The sequence below is a fragment of the Pyxicephalus adspersus genome, chromosome Z (genome assembly GCF_032062135.1).
Source record: "Pyxicephalus adspersus chromosome Z, UCB_Pads_2.0, whole genome shotgun sequence".
Classification (NCBI taxonomy): Eukaryota; Metazoa; Chordata; class Amphibia; order Anura; family Pyxicephalidae; genus Pyxicephalus; species Pyxicephalus adspersus.
Window position 1 is genome coordinate 32,122,089 of NC_092871.1, and position 18,799 is coordinate 32,140,887.

At 37.1% G+C, this 18,799-nt stretch overlaps 1 protein-coding gene across 6 annotated transcripts in view; it reads left to right on the forward strand.

The window, feature by feature from the left end:
• MTMR1 (myotubularin related protein 1) overlaps positions 1–18,799 on the forward strand; it is a 38,049-nt gene that overhangs the window by 16,788 nt on the left and 2,462 nt on the right. For all 6 annotated transcript variants that reach the window (XM_072431789.1, XM_072431790.1, XM_072431793.1 and 3 more), the window contains 12 exons: positions 2,308–2,383; positions 3,130–3,224; positions 4,135–4,242; positions 5,607–5,708; positions 7,666–7,749; positions 8,472–8,621; positions 8,923–9,111; positions 10,352–10,537; positions 11,043–11,249; positions 11,512–11,604; positions 12,312–12,425; positions 16,686–16,862. In XM_072431789.1, coding sequence (XP_072287890.1) covers positions 2,308–2,383; positions 3,130–3,224; positions 4,135–4,242; positions 5,607–5,708; positions 7,666–7,749; positions 8,472–8,621; positions 8,923–9,111; positions 10,352–10,537; positions 11,043–11,249; positions 11,512–11,604; positions 12,312–12,425; positions 16,686–16,862 — 1,581 coding nt within the window. The remainder of the gene's footprint in view (positions 1–2,307; positions 2,384–3,129; positions 3,225–4,134; positions 4,243–5,606; positions 5,709–7,665; positions 7,750–8,471; positions 8,622–8,922; positions 9,112–10,351; positions 10,538–11,042; positions 11,250–11,511; positions 11,605–12,311; positions 12,426–16,685; positions 16,863–18,799) is intronic.

Sequence of the window (18,799 nt, forward strand, 5' to 3'; positions counted from 1 at the left end):
CTTAGTGCGTTCAGTGTCCCTGGTTTGCCAACCAGTTCTGCTTACTTTATGGCCTAATCTTTCTATTTATCCTTTTCTGTAGGGAATTGATTATGCTAGTACTATGGTGGTAGCTGATTCTTCTAAAAAAAATATAGAGAATGCATTCTAGATGGAGAAACCTTCAGCTCACAGGTTTGTCCAAAAAAACAGAGCACAGGAGGATCTCCTAGTGAGGTTCCATAAACCGTAATAAAGAATAACAGAAGATCAAACTCTGCTCATTTTAGATAATACAGAACATTTTTAGGGCTTTGTTTTTATTTACCACATGCAACTAGCAGCTGTAGCTTTAGAGCTTGTTTCAGTTTCTGCAGTCCGCAAAGAATAATCCTTATGTGACCCTACTCTATTCAGAAAACACCCAAATCGAATGACTGAAGAAGAGACATACCACTCCTTCCTGGGATGTTCCACAAGCAAGCAGATACTTCCTTATGTATTAGTACAGAATATCTGGAACTCAATATTATTAAATATTCTAAAAATATGTTCAATATGTTTAAAATGATTACTGTTACCTGACTTGGTTTTCTCATTAGTTTAGTAAAGTGATAAAATACCATGTAGTGCATTCTTTCTGGCAGCCATGGAGTTTGCTCCTTCTCAGTAATGGCAGTCTCCATATTTATATCTTGGCAAAACAATTTAATGGGTGTCTGTCACGAAACAAAATACCTTTGTACGTTAGCATGAAAGGCAGAAATAAGAATGTATATCTTTGGGGTTTTTTTTTGTGTGTGGGTTTGGAGCTCACTATTTACTGGACAGTCTCTTATGATGCCAATATTCATTCCTGTTTTGGTTACAATTTTTAAAGTCTGGTTATCATACTGAATTGTACATAAGCACAGGTTCTGATTTCTGTAGTTTGGGTTTTTATATATTTTGTATGCTTCATTTTGGAGTCTTTACATTAGATTTTGCTGCATGAGCAACAGTAAAAATGTTCCCAATGCATGACGCTTCAAGACCAAAAACTCTACACATATAGCTGGATGGCCATATGCATGTGGCTTTTGATAGCACTTCCTTATATTTCAGTTTTGCAATAATCATAATCTAAAAAACAATTTAAACATTATTTCTAACCCTCCACATAACTTTATTAGTGATACTTAACCTTTAAAGAACCCTAACCTTATTATTAACCCTGGAGTGGTTTCTATTTATTTTTAACCAGACAGACATTGGGGAGGCAATAGTAGTGATGGGAAAGACATGAAAGCTTACATGTCATCTTTAGGAAGTAGTTCTCACAGCCCTTTGGTGTCAGTTATTGGGACTCAGAACTATCAAGCTGGGTCCTCTGACCTCTGGCAGCTCTTTGTTGTGGCTGCTGCCACCATAGCTTTGTCACCTAGAAGCTAGAATGCAATCCCCATATATCTGACCGGTAGACATTTGCTGAATTTTTACAAACTGAACTTCCATTCTGAATTCTTATCTATTTGATAGATGGATGGTAATGGACCTAACTGGACAGTTTGTCTTTGGTTTCAAACTGTAGAATCTCTCTGTTCACATGTAACCCAAAAAAAAGTAAGCCCAAACTTTTTGTCAATAATTGTGGCACCAATAGCAGACGGAATGATTCAATTTTGGATTTGCAGGTTGACAATTGGCCCAAATCAAAAACCCACTAAACACTTGGTTCCGTCTTAGGTCAGTATCCTGGTCAACTGCATTTACCATCTTTGTAAATAAAGAGCAAAGCAACCCACTTTAACAAACATATCCTTGCTATTTTAACCACTCGTGCTGCTTTGTTTGCTTGGACTTTATTCATGCTACACAGCTAAGCTGCATTGTTGCTTATATTTGTATGTCTGCCGTCTCCCGCGGTGTATAAAAGCCGTTGTTCAATTTCTGTGCCTAACCTCCCAGGGTAAGTGTTAATAATCTAACATGTTTATTGATATTTAAGCATTACTATGCTATAGAATAGTCTGACTTATCAAGCAGTGTTGAATGACTATATTGCTCAGAACTGCTAAAATCAATGCCTACCGTGGACACTTGGCTGTAGAATGTGCAAGTAATTTATCAAAAACCCATTCTGCAAGATGAGTCTATTATTTATGAGCTAATGATTGTAGCAGAAGGTGATCCAGCCTGAATACCACTGTGCTGCTGGTAATACATGTTTCATGGTGATTAGTAAGCCTGCACAGCCTGCAGAACTCTCCGGAGCTCAAGAAAAGGTTCGAAGGGCTACCGGCTGTTTACAGATGGTGGCTAACACTGTGTGTTGCTTACTTTTGCCAGGCTTTAAGAGATGGGAATAAGCTAGCTCAGATGGAGGAAGCACCATTATTTCCTGGAGAATCAATCAAGGCAATTGGTGAGTAGAAGTTCATATTGATTCATGTCAGATGCTTGATCTGCTCAAATCCACCTTGCAAATTTGATATTGTAGGACATTAGCAATTTGATTTATAAGTAGTAGAAAAAGTGCACCTGTAGTAATGATCACTGAATAAAAAAAATATCCCAGTACCTGAGGTATCCTGGAGCTGGGAATATCCATTTACAAATGATAGCCTCTTCAAAGCACCCCTAATCCATCAATCTATTGCTCTTTGTGTTTCCAATCTTCCCCACAGGAGTATAGCAGAGCTAATAGAAATATCTCTGAAAATATTCAGTTTTGGTATATGAAATTTCATCAAACTGAATAAGGAATATTTAAGTGAATGTGAGTGGTTGAAAATCTTTTTTGCATGCGGCTGCATCAGGTCGAGGCAAATTTCCCAACATTGACACTGCAGCTGATGGCCACACAGTCGATCTTTGAAGATTTGCATCGCAGCCACAGTCTTGTGAAGTCTGGTTGCCTGCAATGTCCAAAGGGTTTTATATCTGAGATATGTTTATGTCCCTAGGGGTAAACTTGATGGACTTATGTCTTTTTTCAACCTGACTTATTATGTAACTATGTGATGTGGTTTGCCTCTCATGGCAGCTTCACTCCTGGGAGCAGAAAACAGTGGGGGTTCACACTACCTTAATGGGCCCTACGCTCTTAAGATAAAGTATGTTATTTTTTCATTTTAGTCTTTCTTTAATTAAATATTTTTCTATCTACAGCTAAGGATGTTATGTACATATGCCCATTCTGGGGTGCAGTCAGCGGAACTTTAACCGTGACAGACTTTAAAATGTACTTCAAAAACATTGAAAGGGTGAGTTATGTAATGTAACCTTGGATTACCACGTATACAGATTACAGTGTATGGATTTTATGGCAATGCATGCAGCATTAGACTTTTCAGAATGTAGATGGATGTTATCTGCGTCAACAATTTTTGCATAGGTCAGGTATCAGCCCCTACAAATTATTAATTTGGCATAATATTTGGAAATGTAAAGTAGATAATGACAATAATTCCTTGTAACAATTTCATTATCCTAAGGCTGGAAAGGATTATTCCCACAGTCTCCTAAACTGTAAAATGCCTCTTTGAAGCCTGGATCTAGGCTTGTGTGTAAGTGACATTGGAACACTGACTGATGACCAGTGTAACAACTGGGAAAAAATCCATACCATCAAACTTAGAATGCGTCCAGAATGCCCTTCATGTCACAAACATATGATCTGGTACTGTCCTGTGTTACAAAGATGGGATAATGTTATACAAGGGTAATTCTCTGTACCAAATCCATCAACCATTCGTCCCTTTGAACTTCGTTCTCAAATACTATAATACCTGTACAAAATATTTTTCTTCTCCAGAAACTAATAATAATAATAACTACTGTTCTTGCAAAAAGAAAGATATCAGAATTTTAGATCTCCCCATGAACACCAGCTATCCTGTTATTGATTTCATTAAAAAAAAGTCTACAGAGAGAAAAAAATGCCCCAGTTTGAAAAGTCATTTATGTTTTATGTTGTTTATTTGTTAGAATTAACAAAACTGTATTACCTTTGATAGTAATGAAGAACAATCCACTTGTAACAGGTTATACTGACACTTTAGTATTAAATACTATAATGTATATCTTGAGGGGGATTTGGTAAATTTGAGTACATGGAATGTATTTATAAAACTGATATTCAATAGGACCAACCTATTTCTCCTTATCTTCCAGGACCCACCTTTCACCTTGGATGTCCCCCTGGGTGTAATAAGTCGGGTGGAGAAAATTGGAGTTCAGAGTCAAGGGAACAATTCTTGTGGTATAGAAATTGTATGCAAGGTAAAGATATTTTTCTTTTTTTGGCATTTTAAAAATGTCCTATCCTTTCACATCCTTTAGCAAACCATGGATGCTCACTTTACCTTTCTGGACTTTTATAGCGCCAACATATTTTGGAGCGTTTTACAAAGCCCATAGCCATGTCACTAGCTGTCCCTCAAAGGGGCTCACAATCTAATTTCCTCGCCATAGTCAAATGTCATGTAAGGTTAATTTTGGGGGAAGCCAATAAACCTAACCGCTTTTTGCAATGTGGGAGGAAACCGGAGTACCCGGCAGAAACCCACGCAAACATGGGGAGAACCTTCAAACTCCATGCAGATAGTGTCCTGGCTGACCTAGGACCTAGCGCTGCAAAGGGGAGATTGCTAACCTCTGAGCCACTGTGGTCCATGTGTTTCCCGTTGTTGGATAATGCTGCTGGTTTAATGTGGCCATCATTTGCTTTTACACTCAATAGCCTAACACCAGTCAGATCAATCTGGTTTCCGTCGTTTACACTGATACAATCTAATTGCTGTTTTTTCCACAGTCAATACAATTAGTTTTTAAATTGCACAGAATTTCAGGGATGATACCTCAGAATATTACAACAGTTTAAACTAAAGACTCAGAACCATGGCTGCCATCCTAATAGAGCCTGCCTAATAACAATTACAATACTTGGTGACTGTTCAGCTGTTCAATAATTTTGTTTCATTTTTGTTTTAATTGATAGCAGTGTAAAGAAGTGAAATGAAGTGTTAGAGGAAAATAGAAGTTTCTTTATTCTCTGTAGAGTATGATGAACACACAGCCGGTTCTTAAGCCACCCTGGCTTTATGGGCCAAGGAGCAGTTGCATTCTGTATATTTCTTTTTCCTAATACATTGGCCAGATGTCATTTTAAAGCACTTGTTAGGAGCTTACATTTTTCTTAAATATACTTTAAAAAAAAAAAAGAAAACAAAAAAAAGGGAGACCGTTGTTCGTATCCTTGTCCCATAAGCTACCCCCTTATACCAAGTTGAGTTGAATATTGCAGTGCCACACAATGCATGGGCACAGTGACAGTAGGTTTGCTGTCTCTCTAAATAGGCCCATAAGCTACAGAGAAAGCCCATGCAAGAGCTTTAAAGGGAGGTGCACAAATGAAGCTATTGTTCTCTGTACTTTTCTCTTTCTATATTTTTTGTCTACTAGGAAGAGCATGACTTTGAGACAGAAAATTGTCTGTATTGTTTCTACAGTAAAATATGAAAGCAGTGAAATTTGTCAACTTCCTCCCACTTAGTGTCTCCCAGGAATAGAGACACTTGACTGATGTTTTAGATTGTCTAAAAAATATACTTCTTCTTTTAATATTATCCTTTATCTCTTCTAAGGATATGAGGAACCTACGGCTGGCCTACAAACAGGAAGAGCAGAGCAAGCTAGAAATATTTGAAAATCTTATAAAGCATGCATTTCCAGTTTCTAATAGACTGGTAAGCAACTGAACTTTTTATACATATTTTATATATATATATATATATATATATATGATCTACCTGATCGAAAATTTTTAAAAGCCGACTTTAGTGGAACTTTATTTCCATTTTAACCTACTGAGTGCCAATGATATGTCCCTCCCTTCAGGTAAAGCTTTTTTTCTTAACAGCTTGCTCCTGGCATTTAGGTAAAAGTTAAAAAGTTAAAAAGCTATAAAGATGGACCTGCCACCTTGTTTTACATGATGTTTGCTTGCATTTTTGTAAAAGAAAGAAGGTTGGGAGAAATTTATAGGTTTTAAAATTTTTTCATTTGTAAAATGTTTTGTGTATACCCAATGAGAAGATTCTAAACTGGCGTTTTAACCTTTCTCAATGTGATCCAAATCCTGGAAAAAAAAAAAAACTTCTGTCTTCAACTTTGACAATACTGACATAAAAAGAAGGTGATATCATGAGCAAAATTCCGTAAAATGTGAAATACATAACTGAAGTGATATCATTTTTCTTTGTAATGTCTGTAGAACATACAAACAACAATAGTGTATGTGTCTTTTGAGAAAACATTATTACAAAAGGTTAATTTTTCATTTGCTTGGAACATGATGTGTCAATGAACCCTTGAGATTCTTAGTTTACATAAGCATATGTATTTTTCATAACAGGATCTGAAAGTCTAAAAAGTGACAGAATTACTTAGCTCGAGCCACTGCTGATTTCTGCCAGGAATACTTTATAATTGTGTTGGGAGCTGACTTAGATCCCTGTGATGACTCTATTTCTTTACACACTGACAAAAGTATTCACTCACAGATATAAAGACATTTCTGGTTCCTGGAAAATTATAAAAATTATGAATACATTTTTAATCTGCCAGGGTTACATGTTTCCAATCTGTTGTTGCTTATTACTCAAGCTTTAACATAATGTCAGGCTATTACTTGTGAGCCCTGGAAGGATCCTTGATAGATTACAGGCATTCTTCCAGTGCTGGTGATTCTCCTGGCAAACTGTTTGCATACAGAATCCTATAGTGTTGTTTTAGAATAATTATAGGAAATTAAAATTTTTGGGGGTTATCACCAGAGCGGTAAAGTGAGGGGAATCCTCATATTAGAACACACTTTCCATGACGACTATCTAAGATTCAAACTTCCATTCACTCCAGAGAGATTTTATCATATTTTCTGTTACGTCTTTCGAAAAGAAAGTAAGAGTAATTCTCTCTATTGTTTCAGATGGCAGAAAAATAACCAAACAGTAATTTGTAACGATTAAATGGGAGTCAAACAGTAGCGCAGAGATGAGTGACATCAGCACCCCAAGAAAACTCTCCTGAGCTATTAAAGTACAAGTTTACCTTTAGCTAAATCCCCTAGTTCCTATGCTGAAACCATGTGCATACTTGCTGCCTCCCACATCATGTTTTCACCCTGGTTGGCCAACTTTGTGTCAAATTGCCTGCACAGTGACTTCCCATTCACACAAATAGGATGATGCTCCAACAGTGCTTGTAAATTCCATTCAAGTCTAGGGGAGATTACTTCACAGATTTAGGGAACACCATTATAATTTTGGCTTTCTGTGATTTAGGCAGTATGAGAGGCCTACATTGTTGGATTCGTAAAGTGAGCACATGGCGTTTATTCCTACCATTGTCTGTATACTTAGAGGTTTGGACAAGTATTTAGAGTGTTGATAAAGGTCTATCTCCCTGACCGTTTGTTCTGAGATGGATGAAGTCCTATGTTCTCTATCATCGGTTTTATGCTCTAATTTATAAAAGTACATGAGCTTATATCTGAAAAAATCTAACCGCTTGGCCTACAGTGAGTGCAGGATCAGAGTTCCGGGGCTTCTGAATACAAACCCTTTTGTCTGCAACTAACAGCTTTGTGTGATATCAATTTGTTAAAAATATAATTCCTTCACTTCTGCTGCTTCTTTCTTTTAGCCTTTGTTTGCATTTAGTTACAAAGAAAAATTCTCTGTGGATGGCTGGAAAGTTTATGATCCAACATCAGAATACAAAAGACAGGTATAGTAAAACATATCAAACAATATTTTTTTTTTTTTTTTTGCAGCTATATCTCTGATTTAAGGTTCTACTTATATATATAACTTGTAGCATGACACACACAATAAACCGACACACAAAATACTCTTGATAAGCATTATCTTACAAAGATGTACAGAATCAGGAAAACTATTTTAATTATTAGTCAGTGGTTGTAGAATAGTGTTCCCCCAGCAAATGTTTGACACCTATATAAATGAGCATGATCCAAAGCATATCATTTCCTTTTTTTTACCTGCCAAATAATAGGAAGAAGGAACATTTTTAATTTTTATAATAACTGATAAAATGTAACTAATTACCTTCATTGGTTTTATTGGGAGATGTGGATCAGATGAGGAGAGACCTTGTTGTAGAATAGGGTCAGAAGCTATTGATAAGAATGTGTGTTCTTTCAATAAAGTACAATGTCTTACAGAGAAGGACTGAAACTGGTAATACACCTGTAGAATATAAACATAATACCATTTCCTCTGTGTACTGCAGAATGTAAATTTGTATTATATGATAATTGGTTTTCAGCACATATTTTGATAACAGTTATCTCTTGGTATTTAAGTCTGGACCTTTTATCTAAGGGTTATCTCCTAGAATGTAACATTATCTATAGTTAGTAAACATCGTGTGAAAAGTTAATTAGAACTGCTAAATATTCTGTTCTATTTGTTTCACTTCTTGTACAGGGCTTGCCCAATGAGAGCTGGAAAATCACCAAGATTAACAGCAACTATGAGCTATGTGACACATATCCAGCTGTCTTTGTGGTACCTACAAGTGTAGCAGATGATGACTTAGCCAGAGTGGCAGCTTTTAGAGCTAAAGGACGTATTCCGGTAAGCTGAGGTCTTGCAGATTATGTTTGATAATTAGAAGGGGGCATACTGGAGATGTCTAGCTGATGCACAGGAATATACAGTATCTGGGAGAAATAAATAGTTGCCGTGTGTGGGTTGAGGATTGTGTATGAGAAGTTCTGTGAAAGGTGTGTAGCAGTATCTCTGCCTTTCACGGTAATTCTGTTACAAAGTGGTAGAATCGCATTGCTTCCTTGTAAAGTTTCAGTGCTAGTAATACTCATTTATTCATGGGCAACTTGGTGACTTTCATAGTTTTTTTTTTTTTTTTTTCTGGTAGGTGTTGTCTTGGATCCATCCAGAAAGTCAGGCTACAATAACTCGTTGTAGCCAGCCTTTAGTGGGGCCCAATGACAAGCGATGTAAGGAAGATGAAAAGTATTTACAGGCCATTATGGATGCCAACGCCCAGTCGCACAAACTTATAATCTTTGATGCCAGACAGAACAGTGTTGCTGATACTAACAAGGTAAGATCTGAAATGTTTTATATGCTAAAATAAAGGGTTCTGTACTCTGGCTTAATAAATTGTTTAGGGATTAATTATAGCGGTAGATATGGACTTATTGCAAGATATGCTCAGTGTCATGTTTCAGTACTCGGCGTGAACATGAACAGAGGTGCACATATATGTACCACTGTGCCTATTGTGCTATGGAATTATTAAGCCCAGTTTATCATCACCTGAAGTGATAATAAATAGGGATACATACTTACAACCCTATACATGGGTCAATAATTATCTATGTTTATGACATTCCTCGCATGGAAGCCTCAAGCCAGTTGACACTAGCCTATAGGAACCATACAGTGTCTTGCATAATTGTTGACCCCCTTGGACGTAAGCTAAATGTGCTTACTAATAATTGTCACTTATTATTAATTGCTCAAATGCCAGTTCACTATGATGATTTAACTGTAAGGGTTTGTTTACATTGACGTTCTGTAAGACTTGATGGAACTTTTGAGCGTTTTAAACAAGCATGTGGTTTTTGTGTAAATCAAGTTAGAATTATGTTGAAAATGTGTTGGTTTAGTAGTACATATCATTCTCCATTTGTCTATTAAGTATTGCTGTATTTGGTTTTCATTTATTATTAAATACAGCATACTAGCTGTCAATCACAATTAGACATATTAACATTGTAACATGTTGTATTCAGTTGAGTCATTATTAAATACAATGTTTACGATATATATATGTTATTGATAGCTATTAACTTGAAATATTGGAGACTACACTAGTGTAGCGTACATGCACTGCAAATATTTTTTTTATTTTGGCACCCAAAAACTGAGCTTTTTTTGTAAAATATAGGTTAGCAATGGTGATTGTACCATAAGATGTCTGTGATAATGAACCCTTGTTGTGCTAAACATCTACATTTTGTAGATAAAGCTCTGATCTACTGGTCTGAGTAGTATATTGTAAAATCTTTTTAGGTACATAAAATATTTGGGTAGGTGGGGACGGGGTGTTTTCTGTTTATAAAGCCGTAAGTAGTAAATATCCCTTATATACTCATTATCTATAAGGAAGGTGGAATGCAGGCACTAAAGATCAAACTTAACACAAAAGAAATAAAAGATTTTAGTGGAATTTTGTGGAGTTTTTTTGTGTGCTTTGAGTGAGCTAGGATGGCTTGTACAGACTAATCCTGTGTATTTTATGATTATTTTTTTCCTCTTTTGTGCTTTCTGTACCACAGGCGAAAGGTGGAGGTTATGAAAGTGAGACTGCTTACCCCAATGCAGAACTTATATTCTTGGAAATCCACAACATTCATGTGATGAGAGAATCCCTGCGGAAGCTAAAAGAGATTGTTTATCCATCCATTGATGAGGCGCGCTGGCTAACAAACGTCGATGGAACTCATTGGCTTGAATACATACGGGTAAGATCTACGGGGAAACATTTTACTGATATTCAACTGCCCATTGACTTACAGAGGAGCATAGGCATCAAAAGAACTGGCTATACAATACCCACTCTGGTATAATAAGCTATATCTTAATTAAATCAAACAACAATCCTACAGGAAACCATATACACTCACTATTCATCTACCAGCTTATAGTAACCATCAAAAACACAATCACTTTTTTTTTTGTCATGATAGCACCGAGAGTTTGGAATAATTATACATTATAGGCACATTTTCGTAAACGCTCTTCTATACTGGATAGACGATCATGGAGGAACCTGGATTATCCAGCAAACCTGTAATGAATTTCTTAATAATCAAAGTTTGGAATATCAAGAAAGTAAAAATGTAAATGTTTTGACAAAAATGACTTTCTGGTGTACAATACAGTGGCAACAGTTTATTGTTACTTGCTGTAAACAGTTTGCTTTCTCTTTTGAATATTATCATCTAAAATAGACCTGTTTATTTCCAGATGCTCCTGGCTGGTGCAGTGAGGATTGCTGATAAACTTGAATCAAGTAAGACCTCTGTTGTAGTACATTGCAGCGATGGCTGGGATCGGACAGCACAGCTAACATCTCTGGCTATGCTAATGCTGGACAGCTACTACAGAACCATCAAAGGATTTGAGGTCCTAATTGAAAAAGAGTGGATAAGCTTTGGCCATAGATTCGCCATGGTGAGTAGGAAGTTCAGTTGTGTTGTCTGCTAGGATAATGTTCTCTGTTTGTATTCATGAGCATTAATGATAAAGGGTGCTGAAAGCTTATCTCTGGCCACAATGTATTCCTTTATACCCAACAGACCAGGGAAAGATTAAAGCCTCCCCTTTTCCCATCATTTTTGATAATTTGAGGCTTGCTTTATATGACGTGTATGAAAGTATTCTGAAAGTTTTGTAGCAAATGGACAAGTGTCATAATATCTTCCATGTTTTCCAGAGAGTGGGTCATGGGGATGACAATCATGCTGATGCTGACAGATCCCCGATCTTCCTTCAGTTTATTGACTGCGTATGGCAAATGACTAATCAGGTAAGTGTTTGGAATGAAAATGAGACACACATGTCTAGAGCTGACACTATAGGCACAATCCAGGTTCTAGGATTCCTAAATAAGACAAGTGATCAGGGTAATTGGATGGGGTAACTGTTTAGTGCACTGGTAATCAGATGGCCTAGTATGGTGATCATCAGAGGAGCAAAGTAAATAAAGGTTTTCCTTTATTAAAAGCAGTAATGTCAAATATTGTATTGGGGCAGTAAAGATCTAAATCTTATCAGTCAGTGAGGGGTAGAGACAAGGTAGATGAATGCCCCCAGACCTTGAAAGAGCAATTCCTCTTCTGATTTTAGCAGTTATTAGAGGGTTTATTCCCCACCATTTATTTATTAAAATGACCTTAAACAATACCAGACATAAAGGTTTTAGGGTAATATTTAATTCTGATGTAGCAATTGGTCTACTACCATTATCCTTGTTATCAGAACATGAAGTGAAGGGATACTTATTCTGCTGATAGCACACACACATTGCCAGTGCCAATCATAAAAACTTTACAATATGGGAGATGACCTGTTTGATCACTGTTTTTAGTAACTAAGTACTTGTATGGGATCCTTCAGGAGGATTTTACTATCTTCTAGTTAGTTTACCGTGCATCTGTCTGTTCCTCTACAAGTTCAATTTAAAAGACTGACAAGTCTAAAAGCTTTTTTGTTTTCTTATTTTTTGTATTCTAGTTTCCTGCAGCATTTGAGTTTAATGAACTTTTCCTCATCACCATTCTTGACCATCTCTACAGCTGCTTGTTTGGAACATTTTTGCATAACAGTGAGCAACAGAGGGTGAAAGAGGTATGTATTAATCTCCATATACAGGCGATGGAGGGACCCTGGTATTAACCAAATCTGATGTTTGACGATTTACTGACTGAAAAATTTTGGTTCTTCATCTCTGCTTTTAAAAATCTGATTGCCCAGTTTTATAGGGACTAGTTCTGGAAATGGCGATCAGAATATGTACAGTGGCAAACAGTGCTTTATTGCCATGCTGTACTTACACAAACATTGCAGTCACTATTTTTTGTGAATGAAGTAACGTAGCACAATATTTATGACTGGTGTACTTGGCCTTAATCCTTACATTACAGCTGTGTGCAACGTATGGCAATTTCTTGCTATTCTTGCTAATGTAATTATAAGTGTGCAGCTCTAGAAAAAGTCCCACTCAAGTATTAAGATCACCAGTTTATTCATGGTGATTACCTTTTGAATGGAGTGAACACAACAGTGCAATTGTTTGTGGAGAAATATAGGTTATGTACTGGTGATCAGCATGATTACAAGCTATATAAATGGGCCCCATAATGTTCATTGGTCATTCAGCAGTGAAAATGGGGCCTGCAAACCTATTTCATGCCCTCCATTTGTATAGAGAGGGGCATATAATGAATAAGTATAAACTTTCTTCTGTCCAACACCTAAAAAAGACATAAAACCACACTGTGATAATGCTCCCTTAGAAAATTAAACAATCCTGTATTGAGCCTCCACTCATGTAACTGCCTCCCGAACCTCTTACACACATGGACAGCAAAGAAATGTAATACACTATGGTGCACATCATATTAGCAGAGCCATGAAGAAATAGTATTTCTGTACAATGTGCACTGTAAGGTGCATAATCATATCTTCAATATCTATGGAAAGTGCAGATTGGACTCCTGACTTCCTAAATTTCTGATAGCTGGTGTTGTATTCCTGGGTACAACCTACTCTGGACAGCACTCTGTCTTAATGATAGATCTCCCCCTGTACCCAAATGTCAATGTTTTATAGGGGTCCAAAGTGGCACTGATGCACTTTTTGTGTATCAGTTATATAGGATTACTGTTGGACTTATTTTAAGCGGCTGTTTCTAGTGCCATGTGACAGATCTGTCTATAATCATGTTTACACTACAGAATGAAATTCTGATGGACAGTAATCACACATCAAATCCCTTCAGGGTTCTTTAGTAGTCACCCACACAGAGAGGTACATGGACCTGGTGGGTGCCCAAAAGGCTCGTCCATGGTGGCTACTGATTTGGCTGTGGCCACAGAACCAGTGCCGAACTTGGGCTTTTGCATCTGACACAGAGCAGAGTTCTGCCATCCAAAGAGCCCCTCAGTTTCTTTAGTAGATGACTTTGCAGGAACCTGCTGTACTGCTGTACCCTTGCTGTGCACAGGCTGACTTCCTGTCTTAAACTTGATTTTTTTTCAAGGCAAAGGCAAAAAAAACCCTGGTACAATTTGCTCCAACAGGGTAAAAAACTCCTTCCTGATTCCATGAGGCAATCAGATGTTCCCTGGATCAACTGCCTGTTGTCGTACTTAAAGCTTTAATACCCAGTTATATTCTGTGCTTCTAGAAAAGCTTTCAGCTTTTTCCTAAAGCAATCTATAGTAGTTGCTGAAACTATATGAAGCCGATTCCACATTTTCACAGATCTTACTGTGAAGAATCCCTTCCCTATCCGGAGCTTAAACTTCTTTTCCTCCAGACGCAAAAAGTGCCCTCTTGTCCTTTGTAATGATCTCAAAGTGAATAATCAGGAAGAGAGTTCTCTATATGGACCATTTATATCGGGTGATCATATCCCCCTTTAAAGTCTGTTCTAAAGTGAGAGTAAAAATAGCTAATGACTTTGATATAATAGTAATCTTTTTTTTTTTATTATTATTATTTATTTTTTATTTTAATTAATAAAAATATAAAACGCAGTAGCATTGCTTTAGTGTTGAATGGACCCCACTGCATACAAAAAGCTTTCTTTACAGTACGAGCTGGTAAAATGCATATTATGCTTCCACATGAGCCAGCTCAGTAATTTGAAGACCACAAGTGTTTGTAAATGCACAAAATATAAATGGCTTTTATTATTTATAAGTAGTACCATTGTATTGTTGATTCAGAAAGTATGTAAATCTTTAGGCATCATGAAATATTTTTTTTCTTGCTGAAACAAAATGAACTTTATAGGGTATTGCCGCCTTCTGGGGAGTTTAGATTCTGTGGATATAGGTTTTACATTTTTTCAACCTATGTACCTTTTGTTTTAATATCTTCTCAATTGAAATACATAGTGAAACTTGAAGGATGCACTTGGCCATGTTTTTATCAACAACCCTTAGTGAGCTAGTAAATATGTGAGTCAGATCTAGCGGTTCATTCTTGTGCTCGGTGTCTTTCTCCACAGCCGTAACACTGACTCATCTTAGTATTGGGCTGGTGCTGTTCTGCATCTGAATCTCATCTGCTTGATTGATGAAATCTACTATGTAAATCATTGTGTTTGCCACAAGATGGAGCTCACGTATTTACTTGATTCTCAGCATTGATGCAGATTCATTAATATTCTTCCCACCGCCTCTGTTCATAATGTGTCCGGAATATCGGATGTTAAAGACAGACCTGCTTTTAGCTGCACCAAGATAAAATTCTCATATTGCGGTTACCAGCCATTGCTGTGTATTCCATCTAAGGTGCATTAGATGAAGTGTTTTTATTTATCATTTTCACCCTTTTTTACACAGTGGGAAAAATGTATTCTAGTGTTAATGTGATGTCTCTTCTGTCCTTTGTCTGTCCTGAATTAATTCAATATGATAATTGCACAGATTGCTGTGTGGCTCAGTAGGTAGAATTGCTGCCTTACTGGTAATGATCTGATCTGTTAATACTCCTCCAGAATGTAGTTGCAGTTTTCTCCCACCTTGTCATTTAGTGATCCTGCACTTGTGAGCGGTGCGTTGGGTAAATAGAGGCATAGAGCAGCAGAGCGTCACATAGTTTGCAATTGATTGAATACAGTTTTTTTGTGCATTTAATTGTTGAGACTGCTTATACAGGCCCTAATTTAGTTGTAAGTACAGATCAGCTTAAGTTGAACAATGTGAGCGCTATAAAAGTTTCTTCTGTCTAGTTCTCCAGCAACTGCACTGTTCGGAGGTGATTGGCATTATAGATATTAATCTACTTTTAAATTACGCTCCTCTCCATGCACACGTAACATCTATTCTCCAGTCCTCACATTCCCCCATTGAGTACATACAGTTTTAAGGTAGCCATAAGAGGGATTATCAGTACTGGACTATGAGGAAAGGGAGGACCATACAGCTGTTGAATCATCTGGTATTTTTTGGAGCCAATCACTCTTTATTTTCCTGTAATAAGACAGATGTTGGATGACCACTTTTTTCCTTCTTTTCTCAAACATTCATACTCAGGCACATGTGTAAGTTAATAGGAAAACATCTCCCAAAAAAAAAGACATTGAAAAGGTATTTTTAGGTTACATACGAGATAGGGCCTGTAGGTTTGTTCTTAAGTTGATTTTGTATGCAAGTCAAAAGAGGTACATTATTTTAATAAATGCAATTAGGACAGATGTTTGTCTGAACATAATATTAGACAGTGTGGTGTCAGTTACTTATAAAATCCTCAGTGTGAGTTAATCACAAACAAAGCAAAATAAAAAAAAAATAATGCAAAAAGAAACAGGTGCAGAGTTTGTCTGGTCATTAAAGAGTTACAAGGGCTTGCAGAAGAGCTAAAGATTTCTTCTGCAAATCATGCTAACTGCCCCACTCCCCCCATCAAGCCTCTGTCCTACACACCAACAAGCAGGGAAGCCCCATTTGTATCTTGGAGTTCTCTATGTTGGATGTCCTAAACTCGGGGACTTGCCTGTACGTTTGTTTCATGGTTACATAACATACCAAAGTACCATGCTCATCATAATGTCAAAATGAAAGGATCTGCTTGCAGTAATCACACGGTCTATGCATGCATTGTATTAATGGTGACCTGGATTCTGCCCCCCTGGAGTAATATAGAACCCAACAGAACACCTCTGCAGCTAACCTAAAGGCAATGCTGGGGATTGAAAAAAAGTGAATACATAACAAGATTCAGGGGAAGTTCTCTGCACAAAAATTTGCCAGAATGTTGAATGGTAACATCAAAGCAAAACGCCACTCATATCATTATGGATATCATTATAAGTTTTTAGTATCGTGTAGTGATGGCATTTCTGCAACTAAAAATACATTTCTTCTCCTCCTGTAGGAAGTACAAACAAAGACTATATCTTTATGGTCCTATATAAATAGTCACATCGATGAGTTTACCAATCCTTTTTATGTGAATTATGAGCACCATGTGCTGTATCCAGTTGCCAGCTTGAGCCACTTGGAACTCTGGGTGAATTATTACATAAGGTGGAACCCTCGGACCAGACCTCAGGTATGTGGAGCTTTAGTATTGTACATCCGGTGAAACAAAAATACAGAAACCCTAAAATTAACCCTAATAATTAAGAAATCGGAGCAGGCTTCTCATGTGTTCAAATGTCATTGTAATTGTAAATATTATATTATAGCAGACCATTTCTCATGCAAGGTTTGGAAGTACAGTTCTGCATTTGTAAAGTATTGATCAGTTTGTCATAATATTGTTGCATTGTTATGACCATGCAGCTTTTAACTGTTAATTTCTTTTGTTTGGATTAAAGTTTTAAAAAAAAAGTACATATATGTCACACATACTTGACATGGAGAGTTTGCAGATTACCGCTGGAAATGCTAATTGTTGCCATTGCAAAACCCTGCAGCACTGCTTTTCTAATAGCTAAACAGTACCTTTCACTAAAAGTATGTTTAATTGGCAGGGCTTTTTTTTTTTAAGCCAGTCAGATAGTGTTCTTATTATTATGGAAAGAAGAAAAAAATCTAGCTGAACCACAGGAAAAAAGGAATCATTCTGAGTCTTGAAGGAAATGTGTTTTAGCAGATAAATGAGAATAAATGGCAGCGTGATGTGGCTGAAATCACACAGCGGCATTAAAGCACATTGGCTTTCCTATCAAGACTCCCTGTTGCAAGTGGAGATAAAAAAAAAAAACAGACTCATTCAGCAAGAACAAATAGATTCATCACTTAACAGTTTTCAAGGTAATGTGCGTCCTTGAGTGAATAATGCTCAGTGCATTATACAGCCAGACACACACTTTGTAAATAAGAGTAGCCTTTGTGTAAGGAACCTTGTAAAACATCCCCCCTGCCCCCAGCCTGCAGATACAACACATGAATCTGCTCTATCGCTCTTCAGATACATACCACCTTTGTAAGACCGATGGTGTTTGTGTGAAGACATTTTCTTCTAGGTGTCTGATAAACTTGTGTAAAATCCTGCGTCTCTGCCTTTTACCACATATTGATGATAACTGTAGGTTGAGAGAGATTATTGTGTTAACTACAGGAAAGAAAAAGACAACACAGATTTGTTCCATAAGTGCAAATATTTTATTCCAATGGATATCTCCTGATTTATAATTTCCTAAATATGCATCTTGTGATACTTCCTATTGTAGTGTTATGTAAATTCGGTTTAATGGCTTTATATTAGACTTCCCTTCATGCACTGCTGCTCACTTGGGAATTGCAGCGTGCTTGTTCTGCAGGAACCATGGGATTAGTGTGACCTCCAGCAAATATTGTACACATATTGGGCCTGATTTTTTAAAGCTCTCCAGGGCTGGAGAGGATACACTTTCATCAGAAAGAATGGTGATCCAGCATCCCTGGATTGGATCTGGTCCAGGATCCAAAACATTTGCTAGAAAAATCTTTTCCAGGTTTGCTGGATCACCCAGGTTCACTGATGAAAGTGTAATATACTCTCCAGCCATATACAGCTGTAATATATCAGACCCATAGAGGGAGCGAGTGATCTCAGACGCTAGCAAGCCTCTGCCAAAAACCAGCTTAATAGAACTCCTACTTCCTGCCAAAGAAATAACCTGCCCAGTACATGCTACCTTTACACGAAATCCTTGTCTCATTCCTGCACCCTACTATAATCAATAGTACCTGATAAAAATTAGGGGATACGCTGATCCATGTGACCTGAATGTCAGAGATTTTCATAGTATTATAGATTTCTTGTCTTGTGAGGGTGTTTTTGGTAAAGAGTCAAAACTATAACCATATAAAGGTTTTTTTTTCTTAAGCAGCACACAAATTGTCTGGAACTAGAAAATGCCCCAGATTTGATATTATTTCAAATCCTAAACCATGAAAATCCAATACATTTCAATACTTCCGCCCCTACCTGTCCCCTGAGACCACCAAACTCCTTGTACATGCTCTTATCATTTCTCGTCTGGACTACTGTAACATCCT